The sequence below is a fragment of the Eumetopias jubatus genome, unplaced genomic scaffold (genome assembly GCF_037043125.1).
Source record: "Eumetopias jubatus isolate StellerSeaLion01/CBP00866 unplaced genomic scaffold, mEumJub1_p1.0 scaffold_16, whole genome shotgun sequence".
NCBI classification, from domain to species: Eukaryota; Metazoa; Chordata; class Mammalia; order Carnivora; family Otariidae; genus Eumetopias; species Eumetopias jubatus.
Genome location: NW_028274822.1, coordinates 84,649,506 through 84,669,985, shown reverse-complemented (window position 1 = coordinate 84,669,985; position 20,480 = coordinate 84,649,506). Strand labels below are relative to the sequence as shown.

Below are 20,480 nucleotides of genomic sequence, written 5' to 3'. Positions count from 1 at the left end.
AGGTAAGATCTTCATTAGTTATACAAAAACATATGATCTGGCTGGCTCAGAGTGGGAAGGGGCCTGACACGGAATGAAGCTGAGATGTTTCTACAGGAGTTTTGAATAAACGTATATTTAAAACCCCAAAAGCAAGGATGCTTTTATGGGTCAATCATTTTCTCGTTCTGGGTTTTAAGGAACTCTAGGTAAACAGTAAGACAAATATTCACAATTTATCAGCAAAAGTCTAGTCCTTTTCAAAAAAACAAAGAACAGAAAGCAAAGAGTATTTTGCTGAGGAATGTAAAATAATTTATACTTCTTGCCCAACCCTAGACAAGAAGAAAAAAAAAAAAAAAAGAATCAGCCTGAAAAGAATCGAAAAGAATTTAAGCCACACGGGGCAGAAGCAAACCCCAGACCACGAAAGCTGACCTCACTATTCTTTCCCAGCAGCCGCCGGCACTTACTTCCTGCACGCCACACTCGAAGCACTTATTCTCTTCCACTGGCTCTGGCGTTTGGCAGTACCGGCACACAGGACACCTGTCCAGGACCCCAAGTGAGAACGGTGCAGATGAAATACAAGAGATAGCTGTTACAGAACCAAAAGTCAAAAACTGCATTTTAAATCTTCAGTCTCTTACATGCTATGTGTTTATCATAGCTAATGATAACATGCGAAGAACACTTGCAAGTTATTCTCAAATGAAAAAAATACAAAATCTTGATAAAAGGAAGAAGAAAAGGAAGGAGTCTTGATCCGCTTCATGTCTTCTTCCATTCTTCTGTCTAAAGCTTAATCAAAGAACTAAATATGTACAAGTTAGAATTAGGGACTTGAGATAAGTTATTAATTTTATGTCCAGTTATCCATAAAGTATTTTTACTTCAAAAAATCTACCTTATTTCCCAAAGATCTAAATCACTCAAAATGTACTGTCTTCTCTGGGTTGCTCCCAAGAGTTAAAACTAAAATCTGTAATAAATTTCACCAAAAAGAAGTTACTATTGGAACGCACAGGGCCTGTTACTATACAATGAACATGTGGAAGAGGCTACCAGTGCCAAGTACTCAAGTGTCAATTTACAAAAAGTCGGTTAAAATGGCACTGAAGGCAAACTCACAGAAACAGAGTAGAAAGGCAGATGGGATACCAGGGTCTCGGGGGAGGCAGCAATTGGGAGATGTTGGTCAAAGGTTACAAGGTTTCGATTATGCAAGAGGAATCAATTCTGGAGAATTGGTGCTCATCAGTGTGACTATAGTTGACAATATTATATTGTTTTTGAAATTTGCTAAGAAGAGAGACTTTGGGTGTTCTGACCACACACACACACACACACACACACACACACACACACGAAAATGGTAAAGGTGTGAGGTAAGATATGTTGACTTGGTTGTGAACATTTCATAATGTGTCTGTATAATGAGGCATCAGGTTGTATATTTTAAATATATACAGTTTTTTTAAGATTTTATTTTTAAGTAATCTCTACCCCCAATGTGGGTCTCGAACTCATGACCCCGAGATCAAGAGTCGCACACTCTACAGAATAAGCCAGCCAGGCACCCCTAAATATATACAATTTTTTGGTGATCAATTGTACTTCAATAAACCTGGGGGGAAAAGTCCATTAAAACATCCATTAATGCCTTTCTGTTATACTCAAGACAAAATAACACTAAGTACCAGTCATGAATATTTCTGTCAGGTGGGCAAAAATGATAGAAAGTAGGTTATAACTGAAGCTAATTATGACCTGGCACCAAGAAGAAAGAATGCTTAAGACATAACTAATATCCATTTGTTACCCAACTGAGTAAATAAAACCAAGAAAAGAAAATCAGCAGGAAGAACATGAATTTCTTATCACAGGTAATATCAAAGAGAAGCCAGACATGCACCTCAGTGTTGACAGCAGCATTATCAACAACAGCCAAATTACGGAAGCAGTGTCCATTAACAGATGCATGGATAAAGAAGATGGGGCATATACATATATATACACAATGGAATATTACTCAGCCATTGAAAAGAATGAAATCTTGCCATGTGCAACAATGTGGATGAAGCTAGTGAGTATAATGCTAAGCAAAATAAGTCAGTTAGAGAAAGACAAATACCATATGATTTCACTCACATGTGAAATTTAAGAAAACAAGCAAAGGGAAAAGACAAGAGAGTGAGAGATGAACCAAGAAACAGACTCCTAACCACAGAGAACACACTGATGGTAACAGAGAGGAGGGGTGTAGGGGGATGGGTGAATGAGGTGGCGGGATGAAGGAGGACACCTGTGATGAGCACAGGGTGATGTATGGAAGTGTTGAATCATTATATTGCATACCTGAAACTAATGTAACACTGTATGTTAACTAACTGGAATTTAAATAAAAACTTTAAAAAAAAGAAGCTGGAAGACAAACTTGAAGAAACAATAGGAATGGCAGCTGTAATGAGCAGCAAGCTGTCTCATCGAAGGTACAAACTAGCTGTGTCATTCCTTTGGTCTGTGTGGCAGCTGTGGTAGTGGTGGGATAAAAATTCATGAATTCTGAAATCTTATTTCCTACATTATGCCAGAATGATCTTTCTGAAATATAAGTATGATCCTGAGAATAAAAAAAGGAAAAAAAATTACAAAAATCACCTTATTTATAGTATACACATAGTATGCTATGACATACCATCTCATTGATTAAAAGATAATTAACAGTTTATTAAATGCTTCCTTCTCCTTAAAAATAAAGTTTGAATTGTCATCTTATTTTCTTGAGGAGGTATTTGGGGAAAACTTCCCAAAATGTCCTTCTCTGACATCTCCATGTGTCGAAAAACCACCCTTCAGGACTGCATACCAATGTTGCCTCCGCCATGCAGCCCTTCTTGACTGCCTCTACTGGGGAAGCCGTCTCTATTTCCCTCCAGTTTCTACCTTGAATTGTATGCACTTATGTAAGCTCCCTTAGCTGACTGAACTTCCCTGAGGAGGATCTATGTTTGATTCTCTCCCATCAGCACCAGCACTACACGGTGCGTGTACTGAGGCTCAAAACATATTCGCTGAAGAAACTATGTTTTTGAGGCTAGCCACCACCAGGTTTGTCCATTTAGACGGTTGAATTCTAGTCCCAGTGCTGGCTTTCTCTGTAGGACAGCTATTTTTTCATTTCTGGGTCTCAGTTACCTCCTCTGTAAAATGAGAAGGCTGGACAACATGGTCCCCTAAACTTCTAACTTTAAAATGCTATGCTTCTGGGGCAGTTAATTTGCCCTGAGAGTAAAACTGGGGTGGTAGGGAACAAAGAAGTGTCCAAAACTTAAGTGGTGTAGCAGATGGACACAAGATACAGATAAACACTTTATGGAATGCATATACTTTAGTGTGGCTTTCTTCAAGGTGAATTTAAACCTGGACAATTCTTTGAAGAGCCCCCACATGATACCCCAGAACTGAGGACCCTCTAGAATTGCGGCAAGATTCTTGTCAAGCTAAACAGGCTAGAAAAACCCAGGGTTTACTCATCTGCTCAAGAGTATTTTCTGAGCTCCTACTATGTGCCAGGTCTCCTGCTAAGGATGAGGGCACAGCAGTGAGCAAGCCAGACAAGGTCCCTGCTCTGTGAAAGCTGGCATTCTTCTGGTCACTTGGGGGTAGACAACAGATTCCTATGGATGTTCACCTTCCTTCCTCATTTCTGGGCTTTGGCATGTGATCTTCCCCTTCCCATGCACACCCCTGCCTTCACACTGCCTTCTCTCAGGTCCCCCTTTCCCTGGCTAATGCCTCCTCATCCTCCTGGAGACTGCACCTCTCAGGCGGCCCTGGCGATCTGAGGGCCCTTGTTCTCCAGTCGTAATGCTGCACACTGCTCCTTTGTAACCCCTGTTATGGCCACGGCTGTGTATTTATTTGTGTGATTATTTGATTCTGTCTTCCTCTCTGTAGTGGGAGACCCAGGTCAGCGTCTTGATTTACTTTTCTAGCTAAATCCTACAGCACAGTTTACAAAGGGAGGAACAACCCTTGATTTAAAAAACAAAAACCAAGGTACAGCTTACACCTCAGTCCTTTGCCTGTGCAACGCCACCCTACAAATAAGGCCTCTACTGCAGTGGGAAATAGGACAGTGTAGGCATACGGGTGCTTCATACCTAGTGGCTGCTATTACGACTGGCCACTGAGTCATCAACAACATGCTAAGTCTGAAATGTTAGACTACCATAGCCCACATGATAAGAAAGCCAAAGTAAATGGTAAACATCAAGTGCAGGTGATAAATGAGATTTTAGACCTAAATTTCCTTTGGGTAGAAGAGCCTCAAAGCTCAGCTTTACCTTTTTTTTTTTTTCTCTCATTCTCTGGTTCTTGGAAGCAACAATTCATGCTGCTTTTGGAAATCCCACATAGATTCTGAATCAGCATACTAAGAAGGACATGGTCTAAGAATGCTAATTGATTCCCACATGAACTAGTGAAGAAAAATGGAAGGCCCTTCCATGCGACCTCTTCACTGTCATGGTGCCCAGGTGTATAAAGTCAAGCACTTGGAATGGTTCATTTTTGGTAGTGGCTATTTTTAATTCTAGGAAAGGGTAATAACGGGCTTTGACAGGGTGGGGGATTAGCTCCTACACTCACGTGGTGTCGTCCCAGCGCTGCAGGCATTGGCTGTGGAAGCTGTGGTTACATAATGTGGTGAGGATGCCATTCACAGACTCGTCCATGCGCTCCAGACACACCGTGCACTTGGGGAGCTCCGTCAGGTCCATCACGGGGAGGCTGGCGCCCTACAGGGAAACACCTCACATAAGCCTCACTCTTCATCCACGGTTCTAATATATGTTTTTAACACCAGTTTTCCTGCTGCTTTTTGACTCTTGGCAGGATGCTCTCAACATTTTTGCTCTGTGCAAATAATTTAAATTGGTAAGATGTTCATCCATACAACAAATATTGACTGAGCACCTTCTATATTCCTAGCGCTGTGCAAGGCACTAGGGATAGGCTGGCGAATAAGCCAACAAAGATACTTGCCCTCACGGAGCTGATACTCTGGAAAGGGAGACTGCTACCAAAAGCTTAACAGAGAATAAAAAAAAAAAACCCAGAGAATCTAAAGTGTTACCAGACTCCTGGCTCTACTTTTAAGGCTCTGTAACTATAACAGAACACAAATGAATAAAAGCAGAACAGGAATGGAACAGAATGATTTTTCCACAGAGTAAGTTAAAACTTAACACCTCCTACTAAGTGATAATAGTATCAACAACACTGATTTATTCATTCATTTAACACACACTTATTGAGTCCTTCCTATGTATGCCAGACAGTTCTAGGTGTAGCACAATGGTGAGCAAAGAAGATGCGCTAAGTCCAAAACAACTTAGGGCCTTGTCCTCACAAGCTTATAATCTGCTAGAGAGAGACGAAAGTCAAATTTTTTAAATTACCAGTGGTCATAAGTGCTATTAAAGAAAAGTATAGGAAGCCAAAACAGGGTGGTCAAGAAAGGCACCCCCTGCACCACCCCCCGGACAGTGACGTCTGACTTGAGCCCTGCCAGCTGTAAAATGAGCAGGAATTACTGACGTGAAGGTGGGGAGGTACGCACACAAGGACATGCTGAGAAAAATCACATTTATCTATGGTCCCCGAAAAGTAGCTTTTCACAGGCACTCTTTCAAGAAGCCATGTTCATTTAGAGAAAAGAATCTCTAAAACTGGCACAAAGGAAGCCTGATTTTATCATTTGTCAATTTTTATTTTACCTAATCTAATGATAGAACAATCAAATGAGAACTTATTTCCATCAAACTGATTTCAAAGTAAAAAGACCTTTAGGTCTACTTTAAAAGAAAGAAAATCTTAAAAATATAACAGAGCTGAATCTCCTACTTTATAAAATGATTTAACTGAACACATTTTCTGGGAAAAGGTCCCACGGAAGGTGGCAAATCAGAGCAATTACAGATTGTTATCCAAACACAATTAAAAATTAGGACAGAGATTAAGGGTTGATATTTAAAGTAAAAATGCTTCTTTTAAGTTCCAGGCCATGTTTCATGGACCTGGAATAGATGAACACTCAATTTCGATAACAGAAAATTTTTTTTTAATATTTTGGGATACTTTTCAAAAATTGAGATAAAATTCATTTAATATAAAATCTGCCATGTTTAACTATACAATTCAGTGGGTTTTAATATATTCACAGGGTTGTACAACCCTCACCACTAAGTCTAGACCATCCCTATCACCCCAAAAAGTCTTCATCTCACTGCAGTCACTCCTCATTCCTCTCGTCCCCCAGCCCCTGGCAACCACTAATCTGCCTTCTGTCACGATGGATTGGCATACTCTGGACATTTCCACAGATAAATCTTCACATTCAACCTTATGACATTCACGTGTGTCTGTGTGTGTGTCACACACACACAAACACAAGAATGATGCACACTTACATCTTCAGATTTCAGTACTTCAGCCCTTTCCACATACACCAGCTGGCAAACATCATCTTCTATGGAGTTGAACTGGCGGCCATTGCACGCCATATAAAAACTATCTGCATCAGCCTAGGTATACCAATGGAGAAAAGGAAAAAATTGAGAGAAATATCCTGAAAATATGCTTTTTATTCAAGATGCATAGCTTCAATTATTCTCTTCATCAGCGTTTAAAATGTATACTTAGAGGAGAGAAAGCAACTGCCAAAAGTACCATCTAGGGAAGCAGGTTCATTAGGTGTCAAACTCTGCAAGTCAAATCCTGCATCTCTACAATGTTCCCTGATCCACGACAGTCTCACTTAAACCAGCAGAAGCTGCCCAACTGCAATAAGCTGACAGCCAATATGACTTTAGTATTCAACCAGCAATGGTCATCAGTTCCCTTGATATCAATATTTTTTTCCTCAAATCAGCACTTTCTCAGCAGCTGAAAGCAAACACTTATTTTTGCAAAGCTTAGAACTCAATCGTAACAGACGATTGTTAGAGATGCTTTCTTTTTAAAAAACATCAGCATCTATGTTAGAGAGAATAAAGGACTAGAGGTACTGGTATGGAGTGAAAAACCTACTCCTTTTCTTCAATGAGCCAAATAATAACAATACATCACAGATAAGGAGGTTTTAAACAACCTAGTGTGTAATATTGAAAGCAAAACCCTTGGCCAAGATCAAGAGGTCCAAGATGAACCAGCCTCTAAAATACTAATGGTCTTGTTCCTTGGAGTGGAAAATTAGAGTCAGGGGAAACAGTCCCCTGTAGATAAAACTGAAAAGGCACCTGTCCATTTGTGAATACGAACACAAGTAAATCCAACCTTCTAGTACAGCCTTAGTAGAAAGTGTTAACAAAGAGATGATTCCAGTTTTTAAACTCAGCAATTTTGAGAGGCAGCTGGGAGGCCAAGATTTGTCTAGATTTCACTCCCACATGGACATTAACCCAAACACAGGAAGTTGTGTGCTTTGGCCCTACCAACATAGACAAGCCGCATAGGGGGAGGAAGGGTGTTCTGCAAAAGGAAATGCCACATTGTCAACCTCTAGGAAGACTTTCAAGTCCGTACCAGGTTAAAAAAATAGTCTTGCTTGTCTACCCTCACAGGATTCTGAATCTTACAGCAAAATCTTGTGAGCTTCTCAGGAGCTTTGAATTTCACTCCAGTGATATAATTCAAGTGTGGATTCTTGATTATTTATATTTTCTCAATATGACCAAATGAGCTAAGCAGCTGAGGAAAGATGATCAATTCTGAACCCAATTTTGTTTTGTTTTGGAGGGTGGGGGCGGGAGATTCCTTTTCAGGAAACAACCTGTATTGGGTATAGTGTATTTTAACTTCAAATTGTTAAGAGCCAGTTAATAAATCTCTTTAATACTAAGAGGAGGCAAACTAAATTGGCTTCCCCCAATCTTCAAGAGCAATGTCTTTTTCTTGAAATGCTTTCGGTGAGTAAGCAGCACAGTGAGCAAATGGATCTGTGTACTGAGGAAGTGACCACCGGAAGGCCACCAGGAGCTGGCTGCACCTGTGCCAGCTGAGGAGAGGCCGACCCCTCCTCAGACCTCCAGCTCTGTAAATACTTGCTAATAAGCAAGCACACTTCCTCAGAGGAAGGGACAAAGTCTGTGATACTGAGCAGATGACAAAATCTACTCAACACCAGACAAATGGCTCTTTTCTTGGGGGAGTTGTTTATCTATGACAAAGAAATGTATTTTTTGAACACATGGATCTCTGTCTTTAAAATCTCGGTATTGGAAATGTAGCTTGTCTGAATATTTACTGAGCACCCAGCATCTGCCAGGCACTGTGCTACGCGCTAGGACTAGAGGGCAGAACAAAATGCACATGGTTCCTACTTCAACCCACTACTGAAATGCACAAAACAAAAGCCTGAAGCTAACTGCAAAAAGCATAGAACAGCTCTTTTATTTAAAATGCTTGCATTGTATAGAGCCTAACATTTTAAGAAACACTGCTTTTGTTTTGGTTTTGGTTTTTTTTGAGTCTTTTGTTCTAATTGTCCTCTTCCCAGGATAAACTCAGAAAAGAAAAATCCATTATGATCAATGTTCCTTTACTGTCACAGTGATCAACTGTAGTGTCGAGAACATGTTTTTACTTCTCGAAAGAGGGTCTCCTGGCCTGTCCTAAGCATGCAAGTGACTCAAGAACTACTTGAGTCACTGAACCCCCTCCTCCCTTCCTGTGTCCCAATGAATTATAATTCCTTACCTGAAGACTAAGTCTAAGGGTCACAATACAACTGTGTAGTATCGCATTAGAACACCTACAGCACTGGGGCGCCTGGGTGGCTCAGTCTTTAAGCGTCTGCCTTCGGCTCAGGTCACGATCCCAGGGTCCTGGGATCGAGCCCCGCATCAGGCTCCCTGCTCCGCAGGAAGCCTGCTTCTCCCTCTCCCACTTCCCCTGCTTGTGTTCCCTCTCTCGCTCTCTCTGTCAAATAAATAAAATCTTAAAAAAAAAAAAAAAAAACAAAAACGAAAACCCACCTACACCATAAAGCTGAGGCCAACAGAAGGATTACTCCTTATAAAAATTCTCTGGTGAAAAAAAGAAAGGAAAAAGAATATGGTCAGCTGCCAAGGCTATGGAGTCAGGCTGCATGGGTTTGAAATTTAACTCAAGGGCGCCTGGGTGGCTCAGATGGTTAAGCGTCTGCCTTCGGCTCAGGTCATGATCCCAGGGTCCTGGGATCGAGTCCCAATTCGGGCTCCTTGCTCCTTGGGAGCCTGCTTCTCCCTCTGCTTCTCTCTCTCTGTCTCTCATGAATAAATAAATAAAATCTTTAAAAAAAAAAAAAAAGAAATTTAACTCAAACACTTATTAGTTGTGTGGCTTTGGGCAAGTGATTTATCCATGCTTGTTTCCTCAATTATAAAAGTGAAAGTAACAACACCTATCTCGTGGCATTGTTGAGAGGACTCAAGGAGCCAATGCATGGAAAGCACTTAACAGGCCTGGCATCTAGTAAGTGCTCAATAGTTGGTACCTATTTGGGCCTATTTTTTTTCATGAGGGCCCAGTATTAACAACTTCAATTCTTATACTAGGAGGGTGTTTTTGGACCTTAGAAAATCGGATAGGATAAGCCTCAGACCCTAAGATCCAGCATTAGCAATAAATAAGACAATTCATGATTCCCAGGTCAAGGGTTCTATCCCCATGGGGAAGAGCTAGCACACTGTTTCATAGTCTCAAAACTAACACCCATGAACTTGTACAACCTGCATTTGGTCAAAAGACAGGAGGTGGAGAGACTGTAGAAAAAGCCATTAACAGTAACAGAAAAGTTCCGCAGCATTACCTGCACACTACGAAGGGTGGCCCTTGGTACAGTTTGTGGGTTTAGCAGACTTTAGACTGTTTAAAAAGTCTAAACATTTTTCCCCAATCTGTTTTTTTATTTAAATTCAATTAGCGAACTTATAATACATCATTAGTTTTTGAGGTAATGTTCAATGATTATCTCCAAACTGTTTCAACGACTTTTCCTGTGTCACTTGCTGACTGCCCTTAACTGTTAAGTAGAAGCTATAACTGAAATATTGCCATTACACAATTTCTTGCCAAGTGATTATTTCCCACACTTTTATCCACTCCTACTGGAAGAAGAATATGCCCTAGGATTAAAAGTGAGGGCTCAAATCCCAGCTCAGTCACTGAGGGCAAATCACTAACTCCTCTGCAGTCAGTTTCCTCATTTGTAAAACAAGGATAATAACAGTACTTACTTCAAAGGGTTGTGGTGAGGACTACATGAGATAATGCACATTAAGCACTTAGCAGAGTGGTATAGCATAAGCAGTCAGTAAGATTGCAAATTATCATTATCCTTGATATTACATGGGCTACCAGATTTAAAAGGTACCACTTGCCCACTGTTTACAAAGCTCCTCAGTGACCTTGGAAGGTCTCTTGACAGTTAGTGAACACAGCTGTTTAAATGCTTTTCCATTCTAATTGTCAACGTGTGAAGTCTAAGTCCGCGTGCAGGAAAGTTCAAACATTTTAAATGTCTCATCTCAATGGCGGGGTATTTTGTAAAGGTTAAAGATAGTAATTGTGTACCCTCTTGTACACAGAACGCTACACTAAGGGTTCCCTTTCTGCGGCCCATGGAATAGGCACAAACATAATCCAACTCTCGCTTCTCTTAATTTCCTCCCCCTGGCCAACGAATGACTGCTATTGCTGTCAACTCCAGATTTCTGCAAGGAGGAAGGAGATGACAAGTGGGCCTCGTGTCATGGGCTCCCTTTCACCCACAAATTTTGGTAACAGGTCAGAGGCAATGGCAAATGATCTAAAGGCGCACCCACTCTTTGCCAATCTGCAAGCTAGAACTGCTTATCTGGGCCAAATTCAGGAATGCTGTTTACCAAGGAGGTGAGAGAGAAGTAACTTTTGACAAAGCTGCATTTCAAAACCTAACTGAATGACAAATAAAACAGGCCATTAAGAACACAAAACCAACAAAAAAAAACCCATCACAAACCAAAACCTACAGATAGGATGGCTCTTTAACAATCTGGGTAAAAGCTAAAGCTTATCTCACTCTTACACTCATACAGAAATATGTGTACTATTAAGAATGAATACATAAAACCAAGAGACTACCTTCCTAACATCTTTAGAACTGAGGCACATGGAAAATGCTGCTTAATGTGACAAATGAAATGAAGCGAATGTCAAAACCTTCTTAAATCAAAAAGTATTTAATAACGTGCAACTAATTTTTAAAACTGAAAATACCACCATCCTTTCACTGTTTGTCTCTCTGTTGCAGTGATTTCCAATCAGAACTCTTAAAACATTTTTAATACTTCAAGGAACATCCCCAAATCCCTCATCACCAAAATTAGAAGTATTAAACAGATCTTATTTTCTAAAATGTGCCAAGGAATGTCTTTTAAAGAGAGAATGAAAGCAGCAGGGGCACAGTGTTATAAGGACAGATGATAATATGGTGTCAATTTCAAAAAGTTTGGGGACTACTACTCTACTGGAATAGTTACTACTGGATAACCAAATACACACAACCCTAGATTTCATACCCAATCCACTTTATAAAAACATTATGGGTACGAATTAGCATTGTGTGTCTGCTAACGAATTTAGAAAGATTTCTAGAATTCCAATACCCTAGAAGACAGGTATATCAAGAATCTTAAGTGCAAAATGTAAATCACACATAGCTAGCATCACACAGTTTCAAAAACACAGTTTCTGTGGCAAAGACATTTTTAATATCTTAACTTTTACCTGTGCACTAAACTTTATCAGCACCATATATTGATTTGGAGTAGAGTCTCTGATGATTTTCATTTGTTCAATTACTTCATTAAATGGGGCGACAAACTTCATAAGGTCATGACTGGTCATTGTAGCAGGGACTGTGAGAATACACAGCATGGCACTGCGCCTCACATCTTCTTTTAAGGAGGTCATCTTACTAATAAGACAATAATTAGACTGTCTTGAATGGATGAGGTATGGTTAATTCAGACAACACTAATTAGACAACTTTTATGTCCAAGAAAATAGAAAAAAAAAACCTTGTTATACTTCACAGATTGATTTATACAGAGTGTTACAATAACTGAAAACACACGCGACCTGATTAATGCAGAATACCTTCAACAAGTCTGCAACAGAGCTTAAGGTAAGCTGTGCAACAGTCTCGATTACACCCACCACTGAAATTTTACTGAAATTTTTAACCTTCAGTTAAAGGCTTACTACGGTTATAAATCAGTGGTTTGTGTTTTATTCTCATTAGCTTTTTAATAATAAATTCTCATTAGGTAACTCAGAAGCACAACTCTGTTTTTACTTCTTTTTTTCCTTAAGTTTTAAAATCACTATTCTGGGAGTTAAAGAAAACTGCCCCCACAAAGGCAGAGAGGCAGCCACAGTATGACTCAATCTACAAGTTAATGGGCAACTCTAACTATGCACTTCTCTCAAGGGGTCTAGAAGAGGAGTGTTCTAAATATAAGAAAGAGAATTCAGAACTATGAAGATGTGATTCTAAAGATTACAGAAAGTGCTTTTGGGTTGGAATAGCTGGAATAGAGGAAAAAGAAAAAACCTCCCACAATCCAATTTGCTTTTGAAATGCTGCAAACTTACTTCAACAGGTGTGATCCCAAAAGGCGACCTGAGTATTCACTGTTTCCCAGTGGGGACCTAGCAAACACGTTAGGAGGATAGGCTTTAGAGAGATCAGCTACCAATTATCCAAGGGGCTGATGACCCAGCTTATAGATTATCCAGCCAAATGCTTCCTTCCTCTGGCTTCTTTTAAGTTTTGTGTGGACCACAAAAAAGATTAGAAGAAATGATGAAATTGTAGTCCATCAACAGACTTAACAGCTTTTTAAGTAAAGATTTGAAGGGATATGAGACTGCAATGATGTTATGAATCATTTATAATTTTTTTTTCCTTTTTATTTTCCTTCCTTTTAATTCTCCAATCATCTTGCATGCCTACCTTCTCAGGGAAAATTTTCTTAGGTATTTTCTCAGTGTATCTACATGTTTCTTTTCTAAGAAGCTTTGACCCAATCTCTAAGAGTAACCAAATATAAAACATCTAAGAATTCTCTAACATACAATATATGAAAAGTATTAACCTTCTGAAGCTTAAAATATCCACTGCTCCTCAGGGCAAGAAATTTTTCACTGCCCTGAGACAAAAAAACAGACCAATTCAAAAGGAAACGGGTTTTTCTTACTTTGTCTTGTATAGATGCATAATACCATGAACTATTTCAACTGATGGGTTTCCACTAAAGAACGAAATCTGGTCTGGAAGCTGTTTGGATGGAGAATCGGGAGCAGCGTTTATGCATTCTATACTTTGATCTTTACTTCTCTGTGCAGTGGGAGATGCTTCTGAAGACTTCCTTTCTTCCATTGTGGCTTTCAGCTCATCTTTCACAAATCAAAAAATTAGCAGATTATAAACTGATAGGAAATATGTGGAAGGATTCTAATTAGGTTAAAATTTTAAATCAGAAAAATAAACTTCAACAGAAAAATTGTAATGTATTGCATTAAGAACCATATTTACAGAACAGCCAAGTTTTCAAGGGCATCTAAACTTGAAAGCACTCTTTCTCTCATAAAAATTTCAATAATACCCACAGAAACTTAAGGATGGCTCTTACATTTGGCAGTACCATAATAAAAGCAGATGTCTTCCATCATGTACTCTTAAATGGGACATTCAGGGCTATTAACTTGGAAAACCAAATCTACCAGTTCTAATCACCTCCACGCTAGAGATAATAGTACACAGCCAGTCTCTGGGTTGGAGTGAGCTGGCAGTGTGTGTATCGGCGGGGAGGGAGGGCGGAGACACAACATGCTTATCTGGATTCATTAGTGATCTGCCACTACCCTAGATGGTAAGTAGCTCTCCTCACTGAATAAAGTTGTCGACCCACCTAGTTAGTATTAATTTAGGAGAAATATTTGGAGACGCTGAAGTGTGGCTTGACAACCTCATGTAAGGCACACAGGTAGTGAAAGATAAAAGTATGTTAGAGGTCAAAATCATGGGCTTATGGAATAACATGTAGTATAAGACAGGCAACCAGGGGCTTATATTACATGAGTCTGGGGTTTTAGAAGCATACCTGGATTGGACTTCATGGTCTCAATGATCATATCTGTCATTTCTCGACGGCCAAGATGCTGATGTATGATTGCTGCTTTCTCCCCTGGTGACTTCCCTTCTAAAGAGGCTACGGCTGAAGCTAGTGTCTTCTTTTTGATCTCCTCATCAGACATTTCCCCAGCTAAGGAACACATGAATGATTAATATCTGATAATAAAACAAGCTCTTCTCCACTTTCAATGTATCCATCAATAAGCTTCCCTTTTCTCTCTGCTGCCCTCCTCCAAGATAATATGATGCTTCTGCATCTCTCACTCACCTCTGGGGCTCCTCAGTGCCCAGCACAGTCAATAAACACCCAGTGCAATAAATTCAGAAATGCAGGGTTGTTCTAATGAAATCATGCATTTTAAAGCAAACCAATGAGAATAAGAGCTTAGAGAAGGTTCAACAGTGATTATATCCATATTGAACCAACATTTTAAGTAATCTCTGGTAAAGTGAAACTGTGTTGAGCTCCAAATGAAGGTCTCAGGTCCATTAATAAAAATTCAAAAACCTTTAGCAGTAGTCTTCTTAAACACCCTGGATTAGCCTCATGCCATGAATCATACCACGAAAATCTGTGATCACAGTCTTAAATCAATGAAACACACAAAAATGGAAAAGGAACTTGGAGACTCGATTGAAATACTAATATAAGTTCTATCAGAGCAGGAAGCAGGCCTGTTTTGCCCACCGCTGTATCCCCAGCACTTACACCACAGTGCCTAGCACACCCTGGAAAGTCTTCAGTAAATCAAGGACTGACCTGTGTAAAGATGTATTCGTGCCTAATGTCAATTTAGCTGACTTTCATAACTTAGGGATCACTTGTAGTTTTTGAAAGGTGCTTATAACCCATTAAATCATATTCAATTTTTAATCTGCAGCTCCAAAATTCACACACTCAGGGGAGTTTCTTTTCTTTTTTTTTTAATTTTCTTTTTCTTCTTCAAGATTTTATCCATTTATTAAACAGAGACAAAGCGGGAGAAGGAACACAAGCAGGGGGAGTGGGAGAGGGAGAAGCAGGCCTCCCACTGAGCAGGGAGCCCAATGCGGGCCTAATCCCAGGACCCAGGGATCATGACCTGAGCGGGAGGCAGACGCTTAACGACTGAGGCACCCAGGCGCCCCTCAGGGGAGTTTCTAAGGACACAACCTCTACCTGCCCCAGGCCCCCTCCCCCAACCAAGAAGATCCTCGTGATAGCTTTCCAAACTCTTCCTTTCCTTCACAGCTCTTTTCATGGATGTAATTCCACATTTATTCTGTAATTATTTAATTCACCTGTCTACCTCATTGAGCTGCCGGTGCCATTAAAGCAGGGACCATGTCTAATTCTGCAAACAACTAAAGTTCCAGCAGACAGTGAGCATTCAGTAATTACTTCCTGAATAAATGTTAGTGTTAGGAAATTGCTTAAGGTCCAAGGAACACAGTCATAGCTGCATTCCCCATGAAAGGAGGCTGTGTGTGGCTGGTATCCAACAGCTCAGACTCTCAAGTCTAGCTCTGAGTTAGAATCCTTTCACCACTTACAGGACAATCGTGGGCAGGTCATTTAATCACTGGGCTTCAGTTTCCTAACCTGTAAAAGGCGCCTACATTTACCTAACAGGGTTGTTGTGAAGATAATTAAAGAAGATAATACACACAGGGCGCCTGGGTGGCTCAGTTGTTAAGCATCTGCCTTCGGCTCAGGTCATGATCCCAGGGTCCTGGGATCGAGCCCGACGTCGGGCTCCCTGCTCCGCGGGAAGCCTGCTTCTCCCTCTCCCACTCCCCCTGCTTGTGTTCCCTCTCTCGCTATCTCTCTCTGTCAATAAATAAATAAATAAGATCTTAAAAAAAAGATAATACACACAAAGTGTTTAGTACAGTGCTGCGACACAGGAAGTGTACAAACTTTAGCTATAGTTACTACTGTAGTTGCAGGCGCCTAAACAGAAATTCTTCCAAAGAAGAACGATTTGATTAAACCACGAACCGTCAGCATCTCTGGGATCCAGTCGCTGCCCTCCCAAAGCCTGGAGGAGAGCAACTTACACAACGTGACTCTAACCCAGGGTGGAGAGGGCGACGCGCCAGGTATAAACAGAGTGCCCGTGGGAAGGCACAAGGAGGGAGGGACCGGGAAGGGCTTCCCAGAAATGCCATCCGAGAGGCCTATTTAGGATGGACGGAATGAGACGGATCTTAACCACCTCTCAGCTTCTTCCTGACACAAAGGCCCTCGCCGCCGCCTTTCCCCGGGCCCGTACTTTGGGAGGGCGAGCCTCCCGGGCCCAGGCGCGGGGCCAGACGCAAGGCTGCGAGGCCGCGGGACTCACCGGCGGCGCTGAAGCCGAAGCCGGCGGGGACGGGCGAGTGTTCCGCAAGCTCCAGTCGGATGACAACCAGTGACACACTCATAGGGCAGGCGCTGGCCGGCGCGGGCCCCGGCGGGCTCAGGCGAGGGTGGAAGGCGAGCTGAGAGGCCGGGCGGCCCAGGGTCGGCAGCGCTGCCACCGCCTCAGCGCCGCCGCCGCTGCCTCGGTAGCAGCAGCTCCGCGCGCAACCCTGCGAGCCACAACAACCCTCACTTCCGCCTCCCGGCCGCCGTCGTCGACCCGCGAGATTACGCGTGCGCGCAGGAGCTAGCGCTCCGATTGGATAGGGTGGCGGCCACGTGACTGGCGTAACGGCGTCGAGGTGAGTCTGCGCTCCCGGGACGGGATCTTGAAGAGGTCGGGGAGGAGAAAGTTTACAGAGGTTGTAGGCGCTGGGTACCCTCTTAGGCGGATCGGTGCGTTTGCGCCCAGGCCCGAGTTTACCTCTCTGAGAGGCCTTACCCTCAGGCTGCCTCTCGACGGCGACAGTCTCCGGGTCGGCGAGGTCTCCGAATTGTCCGAGGAACCGTGCCCTGTGGCGAGCTTTTGCCCCTTTGTTGTGTTTGACCCCTCGCTCTAGCGCTGGAGGGGTTGCTTTGTGTTAGCCACACTTTAAAGACAGGTACGCCAAAGCGCAGAGAGGTGTATTTGCCTGTCTGAAGGCCCTTGAGGAATAGGGACTCGATTGCAGTGTTTCTGACGATGTCGAGGTAGGGCGGTGGACTGGTTAAGCGCACGGCGTTGGGAGTTAGATCTGGGCCCTGCTCCCCGCTCCGTAACTTCACAAATGTTTACTGCGAGCCTAAGCACTGTTGGGGTGGTGGGGATATTTTCGTGAATAAGATAAGCACACAGTTCCTGCTCTAATGGAGTCGACCTTGATCGGTTGTGTGACCTTGAGCTAGGTTTTGTCATAAAAGTGGGATAGTATACGGCCATGAAATAGAGCCTGTGGCTCTACATACATCATTTTTTTTTTAGATTCAGCTTTCTTTCCAGTATGTCAGACTGCCTTTAGCATACAGAGAGCCACAGGCAATACCTAAATGTCCCACACATGCCAGGATGCTATTCCAAGCATATGCTATAAGGATTTCTAGGATGTGTCACAGCACATCCTGGACTACATATGCATATAACATAACCACATGCTCTATGTGTATATAGCTTGTGACTGCATCTTATGAAATATGTTTCAATATACACTGTTTATATCTCCCAAGTGGTGACAACCAAAAATATACCCAGACCTTGCCAAATGTCCCCTTGGGACCAAAATCACACCCCGTTGAGAATCGCTGTAAAGATGCATATGCCATATTCACATAGTATATGCATATAACCTATGAGACCTCATGAACTTTTTATAGTATACTACAATAGTAGATAACATTTTTTCTTTTCTCTTTTTTTTTTTTTTAGAGGAGGGGAGAGCATAGGGAAAGCGAGAGAGAGAATCTTAAGCAGGCTCCATGCCCAGCAGCAGAGCGCGTCGCAGGGCTTGATCTCACAGCCCTGACCTGAGCTGAAATCGAGTCAGATGCTAAACCAACTAAGCCACCCAGGTGCCCCAGTGGTAGATAACATTTAATAGTGTGCCAGGTACTAACTTGAGTGCTTTACATACTTTATTTCATGTAATAGTAACAACTTTATGAGACTGGTATCTAATTATTCCCATTTCCAGAGGGAAGAGGGACCTGAGTCTCAGAGAAACTTGCTCAGGATCTCACACTTAGTAAGTGGCAGAGCTAGAATTCAAACCCAAGCAATCTGATTCCAGAGCCACACTCAACCTTTTTACTAAACCATCTTCTTAATATGTGACAACACTGTGTGCGTATTTATGAAAGCACAAATTAAGTAGCAGGGCTACATTATCATACTAATCTCATTATTCTAAAAGAAGACAAATATTCTCTATGGTACAGAAGGAACATGCTAGTTCCAGAGAATAGTTAATGACGGGCAAGTAGGGCTTGTTACCGTTTTCTGTGGCTATCAACAACTAAACCTGTCCCCTGCCTTGCTCTATTTTCTGATTCATCTATTCATCCTTCCAACTCATTTATACTGAGCATCTGCTGTGTGTCTTGATGCAGTGCTAGGCCCCAGGGGGACAGGTATACACGAAGATGAAATATATACAAAGATGAAAAGATGGGCCTTGCTTTAAGGAGCTTACAATTATAGGAGCAGATAAGCATGAAAACAGTTACTGTGTAATGGAGTAAATGCTCTAGTGAAGGTATGGAGAAGAAGCAATAGGAGTTTAAGAAAAAAAAAAAAGTACCAGAGCCTGCCTGGAAAAGAAAAAGCCTCAGGGTGCCTGGCCGGCTCAGTCAGTAGAACCTGAGACTCTTGAGTTTGAGCCCCATTTTGGGTGTGGAGCCTACTTAAAAAAATAAAAATAAACAAAAAAAAATGTTAAAAGCCTCTCGAGAGGATGTAAAGGTAAAGCTGAGGCTGTGTTGTAAAAACGAGTGAAGTGTACAGCAGATGAAGTGGGAAAAGCTGTCACAGTCAGTGCACAGCTCCCAAGCCTGGAGGTGGAAGAAACCAGTGTTTTGCCACTCTGAAGAGAGTGTTGGGAAGTGGTTAGAACAGAACCATCATCTCTAATTGGAAGGAATAAGCAAGCTGGTCATGGGAGCATTGCCTACTCATCCATTAGTACCCTCAGTTGAGATGCAAGCCAGCCCTTCAGGCCCCAGAGACACTTTTCATCACTGTTAAGCCCTGGCACAAAGTTTTTGATGCGTTTAGAAGCCTATAAATAAACTCCTTGCATCATAAACTCTGGCCTTGGCATGGGAACATAAGTAAAACTGAAAATGCAAATCAACCTTTAAGTTTTACATTTCAACCCCCGCCCCAGTTCTGCAAATTTCCAATTATATGAAAAACACATCGTATCATCTCAAAAGATTTACTGCTCGAGAACCCTTTCTTTAGAGTCTTCTATGGCTTATTGAATCCTGATGGCCGCACTGAAGTGACTCATTAACTTATAGGCTGTTTTCCCAAACTATGTTGTTCAAACCCGATTTTTAGTAAGCTTTGAAGCTACAGAAATCACACAAAAAGTGCAAAGATTTTCATACAGACCTGACTGCAAATAGCAATCATTAATTTGTTTTTACCCCAGCTTTTTACTTCAGAGATACAGAAAAGTTGAAAGAATAGTACAGTGAATGATCTCTCATATACTCTTCATCAGATGCCCTTCACCTAGATTGACTAAACATCTTGCCACATTTGGTTTATCCCTATCCCTGTATGTAGGTATATGTCCATATACGTAAGTGTGTGTTGTGTGTGTATGGGGTGTTTTTGTTTTTTTTTTTTTAACTTTCTGAGAGTGTTTAGAAAAGAGACAAATGGAGAACAGTTGGGAGCCTGTTGGTGTGATGGAGGCACCCCATCAGTACTAGGAGGAGGTCCATAACTGGGCATTCTGGGAATATACAGGAGAGGCTTCTCATCTGTCTTTTCTGGTAGCCAAAGGGGGTTTCCTGAAGTAAGTGATAGGTAAACTACAACCTAAAGGACAATTTGGAATTAGCCAGATAACAGGTGGAAGGGAGCGGTCCAGGGCAAGGAAACAGCACAGGCAAAGGCATGGTAGCCGGAGGAGAACATCATGTGTTTAAAGAAGCTGCATGTAGATTTGTGTGTCCACGTCATCCCGATTAAGGTGAAAGAAGAGGGAGAGTTGCTGCCAAGAGTGGGGGGCAGATCTTAGAGGGCCTCTTGAGGCAGGTTAAGGAACTGAGAGTTTATCTTGAGGGCAGTGGGGAGCCGTTGAAAGTTTTACTTTTTTTTTTTTTAAGATTTTATTTATTTATTCATGAGAGAGAGGCAGAGGGAGAAGCAGGCTCCCAAGGAGCAGGGAGCCCGATGCGGGACCT

General features: G+C 41.8%; 1 protein-coding gene across 2 annotated transcripts in view; it reads right to left on the bottom strand.

Moving 5' to 3' along the window:
* The window catches only part of BRAP (BRCA1 associated protein), a 29,834-nt gene extending 13,065 nt beyond the window's left edge, over positions 1 to 16,769 (bottom strand). The window contains exons 1-8 of one of the 2 annotated variants that reach the window (XM_028116561.2): positions 16,531 to 16,769; positions 14,175 to 14,336; positions 13,269 to 13,467; positions 12,664 to 12,720; positions 11,794 to 11,983; positions 6,456 to 6,569; positions 4,633 to 4,781; positions 453 to 528 (exon numbers count right to left, since the gene is read on the bottom strand). In XM_028116561.2, the coding sequence (XP_027972362.1) occupies positions 453 to 528; positions 4,633 to 4,781; positions 6,456 to 6,569; positions 11,794 to 11,983; positions 12,664 to 12,720; positions 13,269 to 13,467; positions 14,175 to 14,336; positions 16,531 to 16,612 (1,029 nt within the window). In that variant the 5' untranslated portion in view covers positions 16,613 to 16,769. The remainder of the gene's footprint in view (positions 1 to 452; positions 529 to 4,632; positions 4,782 to 6,455; positions 6,570 to 11,793; positions 11,984 to 12,663; positions 12,721 to 13,268; positions 13,468 to 14,174; positions 14,337 to 16,530) is intronic. The other variant, XM_028116562.2, reaches the window with a different exon arrangement.
* Between the last annotated feature and the right edge of the window lie 3,711 nt (positions 16,770 to 20,480).